The following is a 20,376-nucleotide window of genomic DNA, read 5'->3' on the forward strand; positions in this document are numbered from 1 at the left end:
GGTCGAGAAAAAACTTTGAAAGTCGGATACAACCTGCACAATATGACTGAGTGATCGCGCTAAAATCATGAGGAACAAACAGCGAGGTTTTTTTATACAAGAAACAGAGTTCAAATCTTGATTGATAGGATCACACCTGTAGATTTTACCACCGTGCTATTCGCACGATCTCCACACTGCCTACCTTTGCTCAACAAACGAAGAAAGCACAGCTAAAACAAGATCCTGTACACTTAAAATTCTCAGTTCATTTTTTTAGACAAAAGGGCTTGCTAGATTACTGAACTCTGGTTCTGACGGTGAGGACAGAAAACCCTTTGGCTTCTATGAACTGTTAGGCACTTTACCCCGTCGAGGGCAACTAATTTATTTCAGAGCAGTTACAAGCAGTATGGAAGTATGAAACTGCATCCATTAGACTACCAATTAAGCTCAATTAGAGCACGCCAAATTAACCCTGGAGGTTACAGCAGCCTAAGGACTTCAGTTCCTCCACCAGTTAAGCATGCCACATATAAGACGAGAAGAATCTTCTTCCTCACATTACCCAGGTCTCTGCAAGTTCTACTCCGGCACCATGGCCAACATCTTCAAGGCCTTGATCTTCTACTTCGTCGTCGTCATGCTCTACGGTGGCCAGGCATACGGCAAGAACCAAGAATGCACGGCCGGCGTCTACGATGTGACAGAGTACGGAGCTGCGCCCAGCAGCAGAGACAACAAAGACGTCAGTGTCGTTCAATTCAGTCACTTGTCACACAGATTCGAACACTCTTCATCAATTGACTACTTGCTTGCCGATTTGCTGTGCCCCTGATCGCGACCAATGCCACAGCTAAATCGACACGTTTATATGTTCACGTCTAAATCGCGTACGTATCACCTGTGCAGGCTTTCTTGGCTGCATGGCGTGCGGTGTGCGGCTCCACCGCCGGCAACTCGTCGCTCCTGTTCCCTAAGGGCACCTTCGCCGTTGGCGCCGTCGAGTTCGCGGGGCCGTGCAAGAATGGCGACGCGCCCGTCGTGGTGATCGACGGTGTGCTCCAGCCGTGCGCGGGCGGCTGCCGCCTCTCGGACGATGCTTGGATCACGTTCAGCGGCCTGAACAACCTCCTGGTCACCGGCGCCGGCATCCTCGACGGCCAGGGCGCTCGGAGCAACAAGGCCAAGTCCAAGACGACGGTAGACGAACCGTCCGGGACTTCGCTGGATCAGTCAAGTTTCTTTTTTTTTCTTCTCTCAACGACATGGCGAGATGATCGATCGATTCGCCATGGTGCTGCAGACTCTGCTTTTCGAGGACGTGGCGAACTCGACGGTGAGGGGCTTGGGGCTCGTGAACAGCCGGGGCTTCCACGTCAACTTCCGCCGCTGCAGCCGGGTCGCAGCCGATGGCCTCCGCATCCACGCGCCGGCCGCCAGCCGCAATACTGACGGCATTCACGTGGGCCTCTCGAGCCACGTCCGCATCCTCGACTCGGTCATCGGCACCGGCGACGACTGCGTGTCCGTCGGCCCCGGCTCCACCGACGTCGTCGTCAGCGGCGTCATCTGCGGCCCCGGCCACGGGATCAGGTCGCGCACTAACCAAACTCGCAAACTACTAAAGATTGACTCGTAGGGAACTCGATAACACTGGTGTGCGCTGCGGTTGCAGCGTGGGGAGCCTGGGGAAGGACGACGGCGAGGAGGATGTGCGCGGGCTGGTCATCAAGAACTGCACGGTGCGGGGCACCACCAACGGGCTGCGCATCAAGACGTGGCCCGGGTCGCCGCCGAGCCGCGCGTCCAACATCACCTTCGAGGACATCACCATGGCCAACGTTTCCAACCCCATCCTCATCGACCAGCAGTACTGTCCCCACGACCATTGCTCTCACGTCGACAAGGTACTGCAGCGGTATGCATGTTCTCTCCTGAATTATATGAGGGACTCATTAGATGAGCAGAGCAGCATTGACGATCTGGTTGCTATGGTTGTCGCCGCCGGTCGTCGTGCGATGGAGCAGCCTTCGCTGGTGCAGATCAGCGACGTGACGTTCAAGAGGATCGAGGGCACGTCCAGCAGCAGGGTGGCCGTGCAGCTGCTGTGCAGCGAGGACAGGCCGTGCACCGGGGTGCACCTTGACGGCGTCAACCTCACGTGCGGCGACCAGCCGTGCCACGAACGGTTCGCCAACGTGCAGGGGACGCCCGCCTCGGTGGCGCAAGCGCCGAGCCCGGTCGTGCGTCCTGAGGAAGAAGCTGACATAGCATCCGGTACCGGACAGATAGGCCAATGAACTTGGTTTCTGTTAGAGGATGAGTTAGAGAATGGAAGGAGATGAAACATATGATCTTAGGCTAGTTATTATTACAGTGTTAATTACAGTGTTAACTACTAGATGGGCAATCCTCATGTGCTCGCCCCTTTTCTTGTTTACATTGAAACCATCAAAAGCGTGTGGTATATGTAGGTTATATTTTCTCATCTAATTGTTACGATACTAGGATCATAAAGGATAAATAACATCGAGAGGATAGCTACTAGTAAAAAGATTATACTATAGACTTATTGGAGACACAATCACAGGCGCAGCAGTACAACATGCAACCCCATCTGCCAAGTCACTGACCGACGAATGCATATCCATGGCCATGGCCGTTCGTTCTGTTTCTTCTCGTCTCTGCCCTGCTCCTCTGTACTGCTGACAAAGGAAGCATCGTTGGGGTCGGAGATCTGGCTACTTGTGACCTGCAACCACGCGCCGAGATTGCGTGGTCGCGGCGGCTGTTTTCTCGCCTGTCATCGATCGGTGGACTGGGCTGGAAGCACAAGGACGCGCTAACTACTGCATGCAAGATGCAACGCAAACACTTGTGGGCAGCAGTCAGCAAAGTGATACCGTCGGTACTCTGACGGTCTCTGTTTACGCACATGTGTCGTTATACTGATATTTCTAAAAAATTATGCCATCCATGAGTTTACGGAGGCTTGCGTTTCCGTATGCGACTATGCATGTCGGGTTCTGGACAGAGAGTGCCATGACAATCGATCAAATGGCCGCATGACTCTTTGGTGACAACACAAGATTAAGGGGTTGATTGGTTTCGGACTCGAGGCGTCCAATTTTAAAGGGCTGGGAATGGATGTTGCTACCTGGACTGGGTAGCTCTGTTCAGGCTCCAACCAAATAGCTCCTGTTGGTCATCGTAAATCTCGTTCCTGGAGCTCTTGGCCTTTCGATCTGCGATAGAAGCAGATGCTAGTAACGTGCCATAGTTACCGGTTCATGCACGCTGCAACTATCATCATATCATACACGAACATACGTCGGTTGGTGGTGAATCAACTGCAGTGCTGGAAATGAAATTCTTGGTTGCATACTACTGTTGGGTCTTAAATATTTATCGTTTTAATTAAGATTTACTTAAACTTTTAAAATTTTGATCGTTAATAGCTTCTAAATATTTAGTTTGAAAATATAAAATTCACATATGTAGATTTATCTTAAAAAATATTTTTATAATATTATATTTTATTAAATATTTATAGTTATATTTTAATAAAAAATAATAATTAAAATACCGTATAAAAAATCATAAAAAGTCAAAAATGACAAACATTTATGACCGGAGGGAGCACTTTCACATGCTAAGTATGGCCGGCTGGACACAAATCAACGTGCAAATCTATCGATGAAGTGTTCTTTCTCGCATTTTAGTGTTCTGAGCTGGCAATCTAGCTTTGCAACCATTTATATGCAATTTTGATCGGATTTATATTCATTTTGGAGTATATACGCACACACCTTCGGTTGCTTGATCTAAACGCTCGGTTGCTTGATGAGGATGGACAACCCAGCGGAGCCCCTCACCGACCGGTGGTCCCCACGCGCCGACGTAACCCACCGTTCTCCACCCCACCTCACTCTCCACTCCACCATCACGGCATAGGATCCTATGACTTCACGTTTTAGGTAACTTCAATCACTGTGATTCTATGACTTTATTGATAGATGAAATTTAGGTAATTTTAAATCACTAAATCTTGGATCGTAAATGAATGAATATAATTTAAAATTATGATACTATTAGCTTTACGGTAGCGAAGGTAGAAGATTTCATCCTGTCTCTCTCCTCGTCCACACCTCCTCGCTTCCAAGGCAAGCCAAAACGCGCAAGTGCGCGCAGCAGCGAGCCGCGCGACGCGACCTAGTACCTACCACTCCACTGCTCCGTTCCCCGCTATAACTGCGACCCGCGGAGGTGTGTCCGCCGCCGACAACGCCGCGGGAACAGAGAGAGAGCCATGGCGAGCGGCGGCGAGGGGAAGGGCGCGGCGTACCAGCGGTACGCCGCCTCGTACGGCGGATACGGCGCAGCGGAGGAGGAGCGGCGGTGGTGGCCGTGGCTCGTGCCCACCGTGCTCGTGGCCTGCGTCGCGGTCTTCGCCGCCGAGATGTTCGTCAACGACTGCCCGCGCCACGGGAGCACCCTCGGCGGCGGCGCCGGATGCGTCGCCGCCGGGTTCCTCCGACGGTTCGCCTTCCAGCCGCTACGGGAGAACCCGCTCCTCGGCCCCTCCTCTGCCACGTACGTATCATCAGTCTCGCGATTGGCTTCGGGTTTGGAGGAATTGCTGGATTTGATTCGAAATCGGGACTGCGGATTGGGGAATTCAGGAGGGAGAAAATTGCTAAATTGACATCGCCAGCGACGGGATTCGACGTTTTGACATCAATCAAAATGACACCAAAAACAATATGTAGTTTGATTTTACGACGTTTAGTCCCTTTTAATCGATCTTTTTTTTTCCAACGGTTGTTGCCACATGAAAAAACAATCTTGCCCTTCATTCTAGCTGATGTGCTCATGGTTGCCATTTTCTATTTAGAATGGTTGTGTTGCACAAAGCCACGTAATGGGCATGACACAACATATTTCCATGAAAATAGCAACATCCATGGAAAAAAAGAGAGAACATATGTGTGTTTTATTGTCATACTATTATTGTCATACTACTAATGTTTGGATGAATTGTGCTGAATTGCTTTTTTATCGAGCATATATTCTCTTTTTTCCCCCCCACAGATGTTGCTATTTTTATGAAAATATGTTGTGTCGTGCCCATGATGTGGCTTAGTGCAACACATCCATTCTAAATAGAAAATGGCAGCCACGAGTACATAGCTAGCATGGAGGGCAAGATTGTCTTTTCATATGGCAAAAACAGTATGAAGAAAAGAAAATCGATTAAAAGGAGCTAAATGTCATAGAATCAAACTACACACTGTTTTTGGTGTCATTTTGATGAAGCCAACGTTTGAGATATCAAAACGTCGAAGTCAGTGTTGGTGATGTCAAAAGAGCAATTTTCTCTTCAGGAGGGGTTTGTGTTGGGTTTATGGTAATATTTCGAGCGAAAGCTGGCATTTTGGCTGGATTTCAAGTGTCATCGCTACTAAAGGTTGGGACTTTTGTACCATTCGGAATCTTCCGCGCCTAGTTGCCATTTTCTTAGTTCTTGTCTACTCAGATCGTTTGGAAACTAGGACATTGTAGAATGGGGACTATTTAGATCTTCATTTCAACCGACGGTTTTATAGGACGAGTAGAATGGCAAACTGTTGCAGATTGTTTCCCCTATGCCTTGTAGATTTCTCCTAAACCATTTTGATTAGCTTCGTACCAATTCAGGTACCTGAACAATGCAGTTGGCAAAATAATCTTCGATTCTTCTAAGAATTGTCTTATAGTGCCTACGTTGCTTCCATTATCTAAAAAAAGTGCCCACGTTGCCTCCTGGCAGTTAAAAATTGAACCTTTGATAGGTACACAGCACACTAGTATTTTTCTCAATAATAATGGGCAGTTAAGTGATCAGACAACGTTGCCCGCATGGGACTTTCGTGCTCGTAGTGCTACCGCTTGCATGACCTTGATAGGTCCGAAATATTTTATCATCAGCTATAAAAAAGGTTCTTTTGTTCTAGTTCGCTAATTTCATCACAATGGACAGTTTATTAGGGGCTAATCTGAAACCAGGGCTGCATTTTCTTGACAGTTTACTATGTTTAAATGTACCATGGTTTTTAAAAAGTTCACTTTTTTGGGCAGCTTGGAGAAGATGGGGGCTCTTAACTGGGCCAAAGTGGTTCATGAGCACCAAGGGTGGCGCCTCATTAGCTGTATCTGGCTCCATGCTGGCTTAGTCCACCTGATTGTCAACATGCTAAGCTTGCTATTTATTGGAATCCGCCTTGAGCAACAGTTTGGGTTTGGTAAGCTTCATATTTTTGAACTTAATGGTCCATTTTATCATTATATCAGTATGTAAATCTTTTCCAGTTTGAGCACCTCGATTGACTACTTGACTTTTTGTTACTCGTCGTCGAACGTAAGTCAAGTCTTCGTTTGGGCGATGTACTTCCTGTTTTAAGCTTTGAAATTCTGCGCGCTGGTTCTGTCTTGGTACTTAAGTAGTTGTGGAGGTTTCTTTTCATGCCTTGATTTTGTGTTGGAATCACTGAGCTTGCTTTGCTACATACACCCTTTTATTAGCATTGCAGCATACAGTGGCAGAGCTTGGAGGAAATTTGAGAAGGGGCCAAAACATAATAGTACTTGCTTAAACAACTTGTTAAGGAGGGACTGGACTAGTATTTGCATGAAATTAAGAAGTAAAGTTAAGTACTTAATCAACAAAATTTCTGAAGTTGGCCATCATGATCCTTCACCACTGGCAACATAAGGCCATAGCTTCCATAAATCTGAGTATGACTTTGTTTCTTGGTATTCATTTAAGAAGTAATCTGGTCTACAGGTTCTTAGGGCTCATTTTCTTCGCATTTCGATGTGGATTTGAAAATATGTTATGTTTACCTCTGTCAAAGCCACTTGCATCCTGTTTTGGCGGCAGTCTAACACTTCGGTTTCCTCACTTGCAAGTGCGCATTGGGATCATCTACTTGGTATCTGGTTTTGGTGGCAGTGTGCTGTCTGCACTCTTCTTACGGAGTAACTACATCTCTGTTGGGGCCTCTGGGGCTTTGTTTGGCCTCCTTGGATCTATGCTTTCAGAGCTTATTATGAACTGGACTATCTATTCCAACAAGGTTAGCAGAAGGCATATTATATGTTTACTGTTTTGCTTTTATTAATTTTTTTTTTCATTTTTTTGCTAAGTTTCAGTGGATGCACTCTTGCAGGCAGCGGCGATCATAACTCTACTTTTTATAGTTGCAATTAATTTGGCCATTGGGATATTACCCCATGCTGATAATTTTGCCCACATTGGTGGATTTGCGTCTGGATTTCTTCTTGGATTTGTGCTGCTGGCAAGACCTCATTTTGGCTGGATGGAACGCAATGAGCTACCTCAGACTAATCAACCTCCAAAATACAAACTATACCAGTACGTCTTGTGGGTTGCTGCACTCCTCTTGCTGCTAGTTGGGTAAGTCTCACCAACTAAAGACAATCATGCATTCACACGCACTTTCTATAGTTCACATCTCACGACACATTGCGAAGGGAATAAAAAAAAAATACTCCCCTAGTGTCAAGCTATGTACTATTCTGAACTAATGCAATAGTTTAGATGAGTAATGATGATTCTTTTTTATTATGAGTCCAAACTTGAAGCCTGACAAAGGTGTCTTTATGACTCAGGTTTGTAATTATCTTGGTGATGCTCTTCAAGGGTAAGAATGGGAACGACAACTGCCATTGGTGCCAGTACCTGAACTGTGTACCGACATCGAGATGGAAATGCACCACTTAACTCTTCTGCGAAATATATGCCTCTTGACGGAACCATTTTTATGCTTGTGTGTTTGTGGAAATCTACTACAAATGTGTCCTCCAGCAGAACAGCTTGCACTTCTTGTGCCTGAATTATCTTCTCAATTGTAATTCGAGCTTGCAATTGTTGATTTCAGCGCAATTCTTATATAGATTTTCTCCAACATCAGACGCTGACTGCCGAACTGTATGAAATCATTCAGAGTAATCTGACTGACTTAAATTTTGAGGGCGTCCCAGCACCCCTTCAAGGGTAAGTCGAGTTTGAGGATTGCCAACATTCAAAAGCATATCTTGACATTCAACTTAAATGTTGTCTGAATTGAGGGTGATTAGGCCTACTCCTATCGGACTGGAAGAGAAAATGGAACAATTTCAACCAATCGCAAGGGATGAAGTAAAAAAAAAAAAAAAAAACCCGCTGCGTTTGCGTATCCAAGTTTGTCATTTTTTTTGAGACAAAATCCAAGCTAGTCATTATGGGAGTGTCAAATTCTCAGAAATTCATACACACTGCACTGCAGTTTGTTTGGGTGTACGATCATGCGTGATTTGTACATTTGCTCGGCAGCACAAACATCCGGTGCTTGGAGCCAAAAAAACAAGAAGATATTTTCTTGATTTCACTTGAGGTGCAACAAGGCATATACTCGACATGAGGATATGAATTCATAGCTATCTTGAACATCTATCATTCACATATAATATTTATCCATCTATTAATTATCTAATATATTTTTTTACACAAATCTCAATATAAATAAATGATCATAATAAATTATATATCTATACGATTCAGTAGAATTTTCGTATCAAAGTGGCTACATACTTTCGGCCTCACCAAAACTTTCTTTTCGTGTCTCGTGAAGAAGACTCGATGCCTTTCTTTCATCTGGTTTCGTAAGAAGATGGAGGAAAGCGGTTGTAGAGGATTTTTTATGTCCATACCCCTACGCCTTTGCGCGACCGTGCTTGTTCACGGAGGGCAGGAGCGTCATTTTCTACACCTAATGGGCTCAGCGCGGCCCACGTGGAGGCGAAGCGGAGGAGGAATAAGAGCACCACATCGACAGCACTTGAATCAACACGCGCGGCTCCGTAGCTTCGCGACTCCTCCACCTCCTCGCCGTCGCCGTCGCCGTCGCGTCGCCGCGGAGCTCCTACCCAGGCAGGCGCCGGCGCAGGCGCAGGCGCCTCCCTCCATGGCGCGGCCGTCGCAGGAGGCGATCGACACCTTCGTCAGCATCACCGGCGCCGACGAGGCCGCCGCCGTCCGCGAGCTCGAGGTGACTACTCCAGCGCGCTCGATTCCCCTTCTCCCCCGGTACCCCATTGGACTCCGTGTTGTGGCCTCGTATGCTTGAGTATTCGTTACTTCGGGTTTCGGGTTAGGGTTCGGGGATCGGGTGGGTTAGGTAGTCTGATGGCGATGGCGGTGCGATGCGATGACGGATTGGTCGCGGGATGCGCGATTTGAGTCAGGGCTTCATGAGTATGCGGAGTCGCTTTACGGTGTGCTTAGAGTGGGCAACAAGGGCGGAATTCGAGTCTGTGGGAGTGTAATGCCTGCGAGGTTTTAGTGTTTTTGCTATGATAGACGTGTGCACTTAGTTCCTACCTTACATTTGTGGAGTGAATTGCTGAAATTTCACTAGATTAGAGTTGACAGAGAGGAGGGGGTGCCATGGATCTCATAAAACGGTACAACAGTGAAGTGTGAATCGCTTACTCGTTTACTGGGAGAACCAAGTTTGTTCATGTTAATCCCGTTAGGATGTTCATGTTCTGGACCGTCATACTGGTCGGATTTGGAGTAGTTGTGAGAGGAAAAAAGGCCTTTTTTGGATGTTTGGGTGATTGTTTATGTGGGGGAAGAACATTGTTGTCTACTAGATGGTTGAAACTTTGCGATTCGTTTTCGTGATTTTACCGCTTGATGTATGGGACACACAGGTTGTTATTGACGATTACTTCTTTCGTGAGGAACATTTTCAGTGGTAGTGTGTGTTGAGCAAGACATTTTTGGCTGGTACAGCAAATAAACAAGCCGCCTCATCCATCATCCATAGAGAGTGTGAACAAGTTTTTTTGGGTATTTGTTGCAATAGTCCTTGTGACTCATTGGTCCTGTTTGGGTTTGGAATGCAGCGTTGGAGGGCAGACTGAAACACTACATTATTTTCAAATTGTCGTAGTGGGTTGAGGTCCCTTTAGTGGATGCTAAATCAAAGAAGGCTGCAAGAGAAATAATTTGAAGTTTACCATCCACTTCACTTTTTCCAAGAAAAATGGATGCGCAAGTCTACTGTCTGTTTTAGGCCTTTCGCTTTATTTTCCTTTTGAAGCAACATTAGTATTATCGTGTTAGTTGATATGGGAGCTTAATAGGATTTGTACGTCCTAGTTATTCTGTACCTCTAATTTGTGGACATATCTGGAACCTAAGCAGATTTTTATCCCCTACCTTCGCCCATGTTCAACTTTTGCTCTTGTTGGTTGCATTGAGCATGGTTTCAGCATGGAACCTTCTGCAGATTTGTTTTGATCTGATGGTTTTAAACATAATGATTGCGATCTACAATCTGAATGAGTTATTTGTGGCTTATTGATGACAATGAGCTCAAGTTCATGCATTTTTCATGTTTGTTTATCCAGTATCTCTGTAAAAAATATAGGAATTCACACAACCAGATATTTCTCAATCAATCCTTTTCCTTAGCCCTATCTGCTATTCTCCATATTATCTTTTTTTCTAAAATACACAGGAGAGCTATCCTCCATATTATCTAGGGTGCTGCTTTTATCCTTACTAATTTTAACTCAAATAGATTGAAATCTGGAGTGAAGCTTTTAAACATAATGATTGTTAAATGGAAATATCATTATACCTTTTGGACTCATATGTTGGCTACAATAGCTGACCAATTATTTTTACTCAGGAACATGGTGGTGACCTAAATGAAGCTGTGAATGCTTATTTTAATGAGGGAGATAGGACCAAGTATCTGTTCTGTTTCTCCTGTTTGTTTCCTTACTTTTATGTATTTGCTGTCCTGATACCCCTGCTGTTCCTTTTGAATATGACTGAGTTGCATGATTTTCAGCACCAGAATCAATCAGAATCCTGTACCTGCCAGTCACTATGATGATATGGACATAGATGAACCATTGTTTACCAGAACTTTCTTTCCTGGAAATTTGGGGAACCCTTTTGCACTTTTGGATCCTAATTTTGTTGACAGAGCTGCTGCCGGTATCTTTGGAGGGGGACCTCGGGTTACACACCCTAGGGAGGTGAGGCAGATACCTATTGAAGTTAAAGACAACAATACTCAAACAGGCAGTTCTGGTCAGGGTCCTGTTATTGAGGATGTTACTGGACGTGAATCTTTGTATGGTCCGGAGGTTCATGGGACTGTTATAGTTGAAGATGATGAAGACTTGCCATCAGCACCATCTGCTCATGATCCTAATATCCCAAGCAACATTTCACGCCCAAACCATTCTGTGCCAAGTGCTCCTCCACTGGTTGATGTTAGTGACTATAACAATGATATAGAAGAGGAGATGATCCGTGCAGCAATTGAAGCTTCAAAAAGGGAGGCTGAAGGAATGGCACATGTATGCTTTTGATTATTGGATTTCTCAATTTCCCAACAGTTTAAACACTCGTTTGAGCAAAATCCATTGTCCGTAGGGTCTAAATAGTGGTAAACGTAAAAACACATCACATGGAAGAGGTGACGATGAGCTTGCTTGTGCGGTTTCTTTGTCCTTGGAGGTAGCTTTATAAGATGAGTGTGGATTTTGTATCTAGGGTTTCTGGCGTCCCCATTAGCAAGTTCAGCATGTTGCAATGTTTAAAAAATTCATCAAAAATTCATATATGTAGTACGCATAAAGTTAGGTAAACCTGGAAAAATCCAGTTTCAATTCATCCTAAATGCCAAGAAACAAAATAGACAAGCAGTCAATCTGGCATTGTTCATCATGTGTGAACAATACCCCTTGTGTTTTTTGAATCTTAGTATTAGAGATTAATTCTAAATTAAGTTTTTGCAGGTTTACTTATCTTTATGTGTAGTACATACATGAGTTTTTATGGAATTTTTGAACCATTGCAACATGTATTAATTGTATTTTCACCAAAGGGGACGTCGGATCCCCTGGTGTCTAACCAATTTCCCTTATAAGATATAGCTATGTGTTTTTATTCATTTGTCTATCCTTATTACGTTTTTTTACTGTGACTTATCAGACAGTGGAGCGAGAGAGAGCTCTGCGCCAAGAAGGAATTCATGTAGCAGATCATTCTCCTGACTTATCTGATAAGGAGGACATTGAAGGAGCAAGTGGGATAGTTGCAAGGTGAATATCAAATGTTGCTAGCTACCTTCCTTAAGTCAGATATATATATATTTTAATTTGTATAACAGCGGTAGCCCTAAAGCATATATTTTTGTAATCCCCAGAACAGTGGTAGTATGTGAAGACTTGTATGTTCGGTTATTCATAATTAATTAATTGCTCTTTTTCCATTTTTTTGTCAGTCTTGAGTTTTTGTTTTATGGTTTCATTTGCATAGAAGCAATGCAGCCTTGCAGGCTACCATATTCTTTTACTGTTTTGATGTGTCATTTTGAAGTCATTTTTATTAGCTAGCCATGTATGATCGATTCTGTCTAGCAGTGACTGATTCCTTATACATGTCCTTTCTTATTGGAGGCAAGGACTATCCACAGGGAAAGTTGGAACTTCTGAACAAACAGTAGATGAAGAGAACTTCCAAGAGGATATTGAAGATGCTGAGGAACAACCTTTAGTTAGGCATCGTTCTAGGCGCATCCGATATGGAAATACTGAGCCAGCGGAAGCAGTGGAAAGAGCTGACAATCCTCCCTCAAGTCCTCAGCCTAACATTCAAAATGATCGTCAGCATAATGGAGGTTTCCCTTCAGAAGAGGTATTTTGTTCCCATCATGGCTCTACTGAGCTATAATTTGTGTAAGTTGTAGTTTCTTACTTTCTTCACAACTCACCATGCTGTTATAATTTCATCGAAAAGTGGGGTGGCATTTCTTCGGAAGAGCATGACGAAGCTGTTATGCTTGAGGCTGCAATGTTTGGTGGGATTCCTGAAGGAGCAACATATCCATTTTCCTTCCCAACTCATGGAAGCTCATCTCACTATCCCCGAGTAGCACATCCTCCATCACCAACATTAACTGCACAACGGTTGTTAAGGGAACAGCAGGTATTGAACAGTACTCATCTGCTTGAGAGTATTACAGATACTGTATGTGACTCCTAATATTTTAATTTCAGGATGATGAGTATCTTGCTGCCCTCCAAGCTGATCGAGAAAAAGAGTTGAAAGCTGAGCAGGAGGCTGAACTCCGCAGACTAGAGGAAGTTGCTGCAAGAGAAGCTGCTGTTGAACATCAGAAGAAAGAAGAGGAGGAGAAGCTAAAGAAACAGCTTGAGGAAGAGGTACTCGCACTTCACTTAATACTATCAAATTGACAGCTAACAGAATAAGATTGATAGATATTTATGCATTTATTGCACTTGGATAATTATATTGGCTCAAGAGCATACTGTTGATAAATTGCTGGTGGGATGGGTTAGTTTTTAGTAAGCTACGTACTTGCTAAATTATAGCACAAGTGTATATTCGCATGCCTGCGCTTATGGTCTGCCTGATATTATAAAAATTACTGTAGGGCTTAGTCAGTTATTGTCAGGACATTCTTCTCTGACTATCGCTGATGCTAAATTAGAGGACGACTGTGGCTATTGCTATTTTTACCATGAGCCTGTGACCATCTCTATCATTTATCAATCAAGGAAATGATAGGGCAGCTGGTTGATTTCTTTCTGCAGTTCATGCAAATGTTGTTAGATCTTTATTATCCAAGGTTTGTGTTATTCTATCATACAGAAATATATTAATTTTATTTTCGTGATGTTTCTTGTGAAAATAGGAGTTTGAGTCAGAGCTTGCAGCCAAACAAGCATCACTACCAAAGGAGCCACTACCAAATGCTGAGGGGGCCGTCACACTGGTAGTTCGCATGCCTGATGGAAGTCGCCGAGGCCGGCCCTTTCTCAAATCTGACAAGCTTCAGGTAAACCTTTTTCAGTTGCCATAATCCCTAATGATACTGTTCATTATACCTGCTTCTAACTTTCTGAAATTTGTGCAGTTTCTTTTTGATTTCATAGACATCAGCAGGACTTTTAAACCAGGAACTTATAGACTGGTAATTCTCAACCACTTCTTTCGATGGTACTGTATATTTGCAGAAGAAATTCTATTGATAAAGATCAATGCATCTACAATCGATAATATGGTAAACTGGATAGGTTATGAGCTCCAGCTGCTTATTCACACTAGCACTAAGAAAATAAAGAGACACTGCATACTTTTGCAGCATATTTTATTTTGGGAAGTTCACATTGCTATTACACGATTGCTCTACTTTTGAACAATGCCGCCTCTTGCTTCTTGAAATTTAAATTCTTGTATTGAGCCATTTCGAATAATCTATGTGGCTTTAGTGGACAGTCATGTTAATTCTTGTTTATCTTCCACACATGTTTTTATGGGCTTGTAGTGTCAACTGCTCTGGTGGATGTCAAGTAGTCAGGTCACTCAAGAAGACTACACACTAGAAGGGAAAACACCAGCGATTTTTGCTTTCTTTACTGTCAGACTTGAATGCTGTAGACTGGCCAATGCATTTTAGCTGGTCGGTTATTGTTGTTTTCCAGTACTGAGTGATGCCACTTTGCCTTGTCCAGAGGACATATGCAATCTCTAGTTCCACATAATTGCTTGACTGCTTCTGACTCATCTTATAATCATTACCAATTTTGTTTTAATTGGAAATGTGCAGGTTAGGTCTTATCCCAGGCGTGCTTTCACTGCTGGGGAGAGTCAGATGTCTTTGGGTGATCTGGGCCTCACTAGCAAGCAGGAAGCTCTGTTCCTAGAACAAATTTCAGGATAGAGTATAAGGATTTAGTTATGGTTAAGTATAACATATACTTTTTAAATTAGACCTGGCGTTTGTTCATGAAAAAACTAAAGTGCCATCTTTTGTGCTGTGAAACGCTCAAATCTGCCTTTTGTTCGTTCTCAGTTTGTGTGGCATAGTCTCATACCCACTTTGAACGTGCAGTCAGAATGTATATACAATTCTACCTTCAGGCCAACCATAATTCTTTAATCTTAGTTCACATATGTTTGCTGGTTACAATTGGTTTAGATCATCAATATTCGACTGCCGGGTTTGTATTTTGACGTAATGTTATAGTGCTTTCTGAGATATAAGTGCGAATGCTCTGATCTCACAGCTCATTGTGATTTACTACCAGTTTGCCACTCAACTCTTGCAGTTGCAGTGAACAGTATGGCTTGCACCACGCAGGCGCACAGATTATTTATGCTAAGACTGGAGTACTCACTTCGCCTGTGTTTTACTCAGTAATCGCTACTAGCAAGTTTTAATTGACGTCCTTCGTATCAGTTGCCATCAACATCCAGTTTGTCAGCATTCATAATTTAGGGAATAGAAATAGCTAAATGAGGCAGATATCGAAGGAAAACAAAAGTACACAATGCAAAGTTGCATGTGCCAAACGTACTATAGCATTCAACCATTAGATCATGCATGGTTTCACTTATTTTTCACCAAAAAGTAAAGATGACGGTGCAGGACCAGATCAGGTAACGCCGGCGGTCAGGCGAAGAGCTGGACCTCGAATCCTCGATTGCTCCCGCCGTGGAGCACATCTTATTCCTCTTCATTTGCATTGCAGAGCTACCCTGCCAGTGCCAGCTCGAGGCGAGCCTCAAGCAGCTGCACAAACAGAAAACACGACCGATAAGAGCACACCGATTAAGCTTGGCAGTGGAGTGAAGCTTAACAGCGTACTACACAGAGATGAACTTGTTGTGGCCTTACAGCAGTTGACTTGGCCGAGGTTGCACCGGGAGGGCAGGCTGTTGATGATGCCCATGGTGCTGCAGGCGCAGTCGTGCGAGACGCCGCTCAGCGCGCTGCAGCAGTCCGGGCTGGGGTCCGGCGCGCCTGGCACCAGGTACGCGCGGCACGCCAGGAGACGGTTCAGCTGCGGCACGCACTCCCCGCCGCCCTGCGCCTCCGCGCCGCGCAGCGTCGGCCCGTAGCCGCCGCCTAGTACCAGCAGGACGAGGCACGCGGCGACGAGCGCGCTGGGCTTGGCCGCGTCTGACGCCATTGCTACCTGCCGATCGAGCGCACTCCGAGTGTTTCCGGTGTTGTGGCGTCTTGCTCTTCTGCTGCTGCTGTACATGGGATGCTGCCAAGTGCAGTGCTATTTGTAGCTGCAATTGTGAAACGGAGGAGGGCGGCGAGCTTTGCATGGCTCACCTAAGGAGCAGGCGGCGCTTGTGCCAGGGAGGAGCGAGCGCTGCAGTTGTGTGACAGTGTGAGCCGGCCACCGAACATGACGAACGCGCGCGGCGTCACGTTGCTTGAGCTCTTCCTTTGTTGCTATTCGTTCGTCTCAGCCGGGGCTGGCGAGGGAAGATCAGGCAGGCGCTCAGAGCCGCTGGCGAGCGCGGAACGTGCCGGCACACGAGCGAGCGGCACTGCCGATGCTGCGGCCTGCGGTGCATCTCGTTTGGCGCGTTGGCTGCTAAAGAAAGCTTGGAGAATTTCACAAATTCAGAAACGGACCACGCTGTTTAATCACCGGCAAGTAGGTTTGCGTCGACGGAACGCTACAGCCAGAGATGATCAGCGTCTTGGTCGGGCTGTTTTTGTTACTTTGGTGCAAAAACTTTACAAAAGACTGGATCTTTGAAAAGGAAAAAATATTTTCAGCAAAAAGACTTGTTTAGACCAATACCTGTTTAAGCAGCCTTCTCATGTATATTATAAGCTTCTACCTACTTCATACTGACACCCATGATAAGATGGACACTATCTGATCCAAATTTTTCTAGAGAGATCTAGGATAAATTTAGGTATCACATGATTAAATGAGAAACCGCTTGTAGACCAAAAGATCAAAGAGCCCTAGATATTATTAACACACAAATTATGACCCAATGTTTAATGGTGAAATGAATTTGAAAAATCCTAAATGATGAGGATGTGCTTTGGTGCAGGCTTCTAAAAGTAAAGTACATGCGAGATGGGGACTTTTTTAGTTCTAAGAGCAAATGTTCCTTCCAATTCTGGTAAAGATTGTACAAAGTTAAACACCTATTTCAATAGATAGCTATTTACACGGTGTATAACGAAAAAAGATCAAGTTTTGAATTGACATCTGCATACATGATACCCTCTTAAGATTCAATTCCCTGAGCTATTCAAAATGATCTCTAATCCTTTGGTCAAGGTGGTTGATTGCTCCGAGGGTGGTACTTTCAGAATCAACTTCAGAAAGGCCCTGACCCCTCAAAATTATGGAGATATGAGGAGTTAAAGACTTGATTATCCCTATTAGTTTGGACAATTTAGTCGATAAAGTTCACTAGGCTCTGGAGAAATTCAGGAACTTCACCATCAAATCCCTTTAATGCTTTTATCATGGATAGTGAGATAAGAAGCAAGATCAATAGGGAAATATGGAAATGCAAAGTACCTAAAAAAATTAAGGTTTTTCTCTAGTAGATGTTTAATGACAGACTCTAAACTGTAACCTCTCTAAAATGAAGAGGTTGGAAGGGTAGCAAATTCTTCTGTCTATGCGGTAAAAAGGAAACCGCCGATCATATTTTATTCCAGTATGTCCTAACTAACTTCATATGGAATGTTATTAGAGAGTGCTTTGGTTAGGTGGAACAACCAGGACAATTGATGAACTTGCTCCTGGATGGTTGAAACAAAAATTGAATATGCTCACGAAATTGTCTCTCTTCTTTTTTTACAGGATTTAGCTGGGTGATATGGTGTACACGAAACAAGATGGCAATTGAAAAGTTCTTCCCCAATAAACCTATTAATACTCTTCTCAAAGTTCTTTCTTACTCGCAGACTTGTAAAATCTTGCTCAAAGAGAGCGATAAGTAGATGCTTGATCTGGCTTGTGATCATCTTGTGGAGCACTGCAGCAATTTCCAGCCAAGTTAGATTACCTAGTCTGATGTAGTGGAGCTATAATTTGTTTGACTTGTTGACTGTGTCTCAATGTTTCTAGTTTATCTAGCCTGGCTTGTGTGCCTTTTGTTCTTTTTTCAGTTTTCTTTGTGATCTGTGAATATAAACTGTTATTTTGTTTTCAATAGAAACAGAGTTCGTTGTCCTATAAAAAAAAAAGAGCTACAGCCAGAAAAAAAACGCAAAAGCAACAGCCTGGGCGACCACCGGTGACCCCCCATTTGCCGGCTGCTCAGTTGCGGAAAAAAACCAGTCAAAATTCATGGAGATGGGTGATGGATAGACCAATCATCTCACAAAATATCTCCTCCGAATTCGGTCCCTAGAGGTAGAATCAAAAATAGAATTTCTTGCCGGGTGGGTGATCTTCATTTTCGGCGGCACAGAGGCGATAAAATACCAGAATTAGTTCTTGGAGCTTCGAAACAGATTGAAGAAGGATTTGACGAAATTTTCAGAGGTTTGTTCGGTCTCTAGAGAGAGATACGAAATGGAGAATTTTTTTCGGGTGACCACTATTAGTCGGCGATTCAGGGGCGCTAAAATCGCAGAAATTTTCTTGGATATGTGTAATACATCGATGAAGGATGTGACAAAGTTTCAGAGTGTAATTCGGTCTATAGCTTGAGAAATAAAATGTAGAAATGGACAAGCTGCGTAGGGCTGGGTCGGGAAACGAAGCAACGACCGGGGCCGGATGCAAGTAATCTAGCGTATCCTGCTCTTCCTGTTCAGCTTAACCGAATTGAGCTGACCCACAGGGACCAAGTTAATCCGCAGTTAATGGTTAAAATTCTGATAATCTGTAGAAGCTTAACCAAATAGTTGTTGGAATGTACGACCCGCGATGGGAGGCGGACACGAGGGAACGGCGCCAGTTCTGAGAGGAGGAACAAGCACTGTGCTGGTTAGTGTAGCCATATGTATATATTAGTATACTGTTAGTAGAGACCAGAAGTTGTACCTCCTTCGTCTAAAAAACAAGTGATTTGTGAGTCGAGGGACACGTCCTCCACATGTACTGAAAGCATGCCGGGTAGTTTGCACTCGCACACCAATAGACTACTGTTTCTTAAACAGTTAAATTAACACAGAGCCCGTCGTTTCTCTGCAGAAGAATCTCATGCCATGTTCTTCTCCACTCTTCCAAGCTAGCTACACTTTTCTGAACGGCCTGAATTCAAGTTGTCTGACTCTGATCCTTTCCAAAAGAAATTCCGGCATGTGCGCTGGCCACTCTCCATCGAACTGCATCATGCAGAGTAAGCACAGAAGGACAGCAACTTGATTAGGTATTATTAGCTTATTATCAGTCAATGCAGAGCCCAAGCAGGCGCAAAAAAAATGTCACGGGGATATGGCGCAATATATTACATTTGCATCTTGATCAAACCGTTCATAACACCCTCAGAAGTGCGATTTGGAATAGACAATGAGGTCACGACAGTATGGATCTCTCAAAAGGCAAATAAAGCCAGGAGGGTGGGAGGGATGTATGCACATTATATGCTCCCTAAAATCAAATTTCATGCACCATGCTATTGACCATATGCGAATTAAAGTTCATGACGTTCGATCTCTGCTACAGTTAAAAGGTAAAACTACATATTTTTTTTTGGCTACCTTTTCGAACGGTTGGCAAGAGTTCTACCCATTTTTCCGTAGAAACGAGAGCAGCACAAAATTTACAGGGTTTACCGCCAAGGGAAGGTAAGGAGGGACCAAGAACTGAAAACAAGAGATCACAACAACAGGTTCATGATCGAGTAGCCGACTAGGTTTCCTCAGCTTGCCGGTCTCCAAAAGCTCTCCTTCTTTGTCAATGACCTTCTTGATTCTGTTGGCGACTTGTTCTGTTGACAGTGCTTCGCTTTGGAAAATCCTACGACTGTGTTCTTTTCAAATGCACCACCAAAAGTAAATTACAATCCCGTTGAACTCGTTTCTCATGCATTTGTCCACCCTCTTGTTTGCTTCCTGCCACCATTTTCTGATTTTTTTTATGGTCGTTTAGGTTTGGTAGTCCTATAAGACCAACACATCCTACGATGCATGTCCAAACTAGACCTCATTTGTGAATGGATAGTTCTTGCACAGATGGACCGATACGTGTTTCATACGTCTGGTTGCATAGCATGCATTGTTGCTCATGCGGTCATCCTCTTGGCGCAATTTGTTTTGCTACTTCACTTCTTCAATTCATCCTTTCTTTTGTTGCGCCACTGAAGCCATATTTTCGCACTTATCACAATGTTTATGATCAGTTGATCATTGAGTAAAAGTAGTAAGCACTGGAATGATCAGTTAGTTGATCAGTGAGTACTAGTAAGCACTGGAGTCGTTTAATTTTCTGAACGATGGACCATACTCCATAGTCCATGCATCTTCGTGACTATTTTGAAGCGTGCAAATTGTCCTACTTTTTAGACTATATATC

At 44.1% G+C, this 20,376-nt stretch overlaps 3 protein-coding genes and 1 pseudogene across 3 annotated transcripts; 3 read left to right on the forward strand and 1 right to left on the reverse strand.

Moving 5' to 3' along the window:
• Positions 1-48: 48 nt before the first annotated feature.
• Positions 49-2,554, forward strand: LOC133898755 (exopolygalacturonase-like; annotated as a pseudogene).
• A 1,566-nt stretch (positions 2,555-4,120) lies between these two features.
• On the forward strand, positions 4,121-7,949 carry LOC133899173 (RHOMBOID-like protein 2). Its single transcript, XM_062340136.1, has 5 exons — positions 4,121-4,575; positions 6,100-6,263; positions 6,931-7,097; positions 7,191-7,438; positions 7,654-7,949. The coding sequence occupies exons 1-5, from the start codon at positions 4,292-4,294 to the stop codon at positions 7,763-7,765; spliced, it is 975 nt and encodes a 324-aa protein (XP_062196120.1). The 5' UTR covers positions 4,121-4,291; the 3' UTR covers positions 7,766-7,949.
• Positions 7,950-8,797: 848 nt separating this feature from the next.
• Positions 8,798-15,047, forward strand: LOC133899172 (plant UBX domain-containing protein 8-like). The gene is made up of 10 exons (XM_062340135.1): positions 8,798-9,071; positions 10,725-10,786; positions 10,890-11,406; positions 12,044-12,153; positions 12,511-12,748; positions 12,851-13,039; positions 13,111-13,275; positions 13,770-13,913; positions 13,992-14,048; positions 14,685-15,047. The coding sequence occupies exons 1-10, from the start codon at positions 8,988-8,990 to the stop codon at positions 14,796-14,798; spliced, it is 1,680 nt and encodes a 559-aa protein (XP_062196119.1). The 5' UTR covers positions 8,798-8,987; the 3' UTR covers positions 14,799-15,047.
• Positions 15,048-15,509: 462 nt separating this feature from the next.
• Positions 15,510-16,050, reverse strand: LOC133899174 (non-specific lipid-transfer protein C4-like). Its single transcript, XM_062340137.1, has 2 exons — positions 15,756-16,050; positions 15,510-15,650 (listed from the first exon to the last, which is right to left on the reverse strand). Exons 1-2 carry the CDS (start codon positions 16,048-16,050, stop codon positions 15,643-15,645), a joined length of 303 nt encoding a protein of 100 aa, XP_062196121.1. The 3' UTR covers positions 15,510-15,642.
• Positions 16,051-20,376: the final 4,326 nt, after the last annotated feature.

This window comes from Phragmites australis, chromosome 18, assembly GCF_958298935.1.
Source record: "Phragmites australis chromosome 18, lpPhrAust1.1, whole genome shotgun sequence".
Classification (NCBI taxonomy): Eukaryota; Viridiplantae; Streptophyta; class Magnoliopsida; order Poales; family Poaceae; genus Phragmites; species Phragmites australis.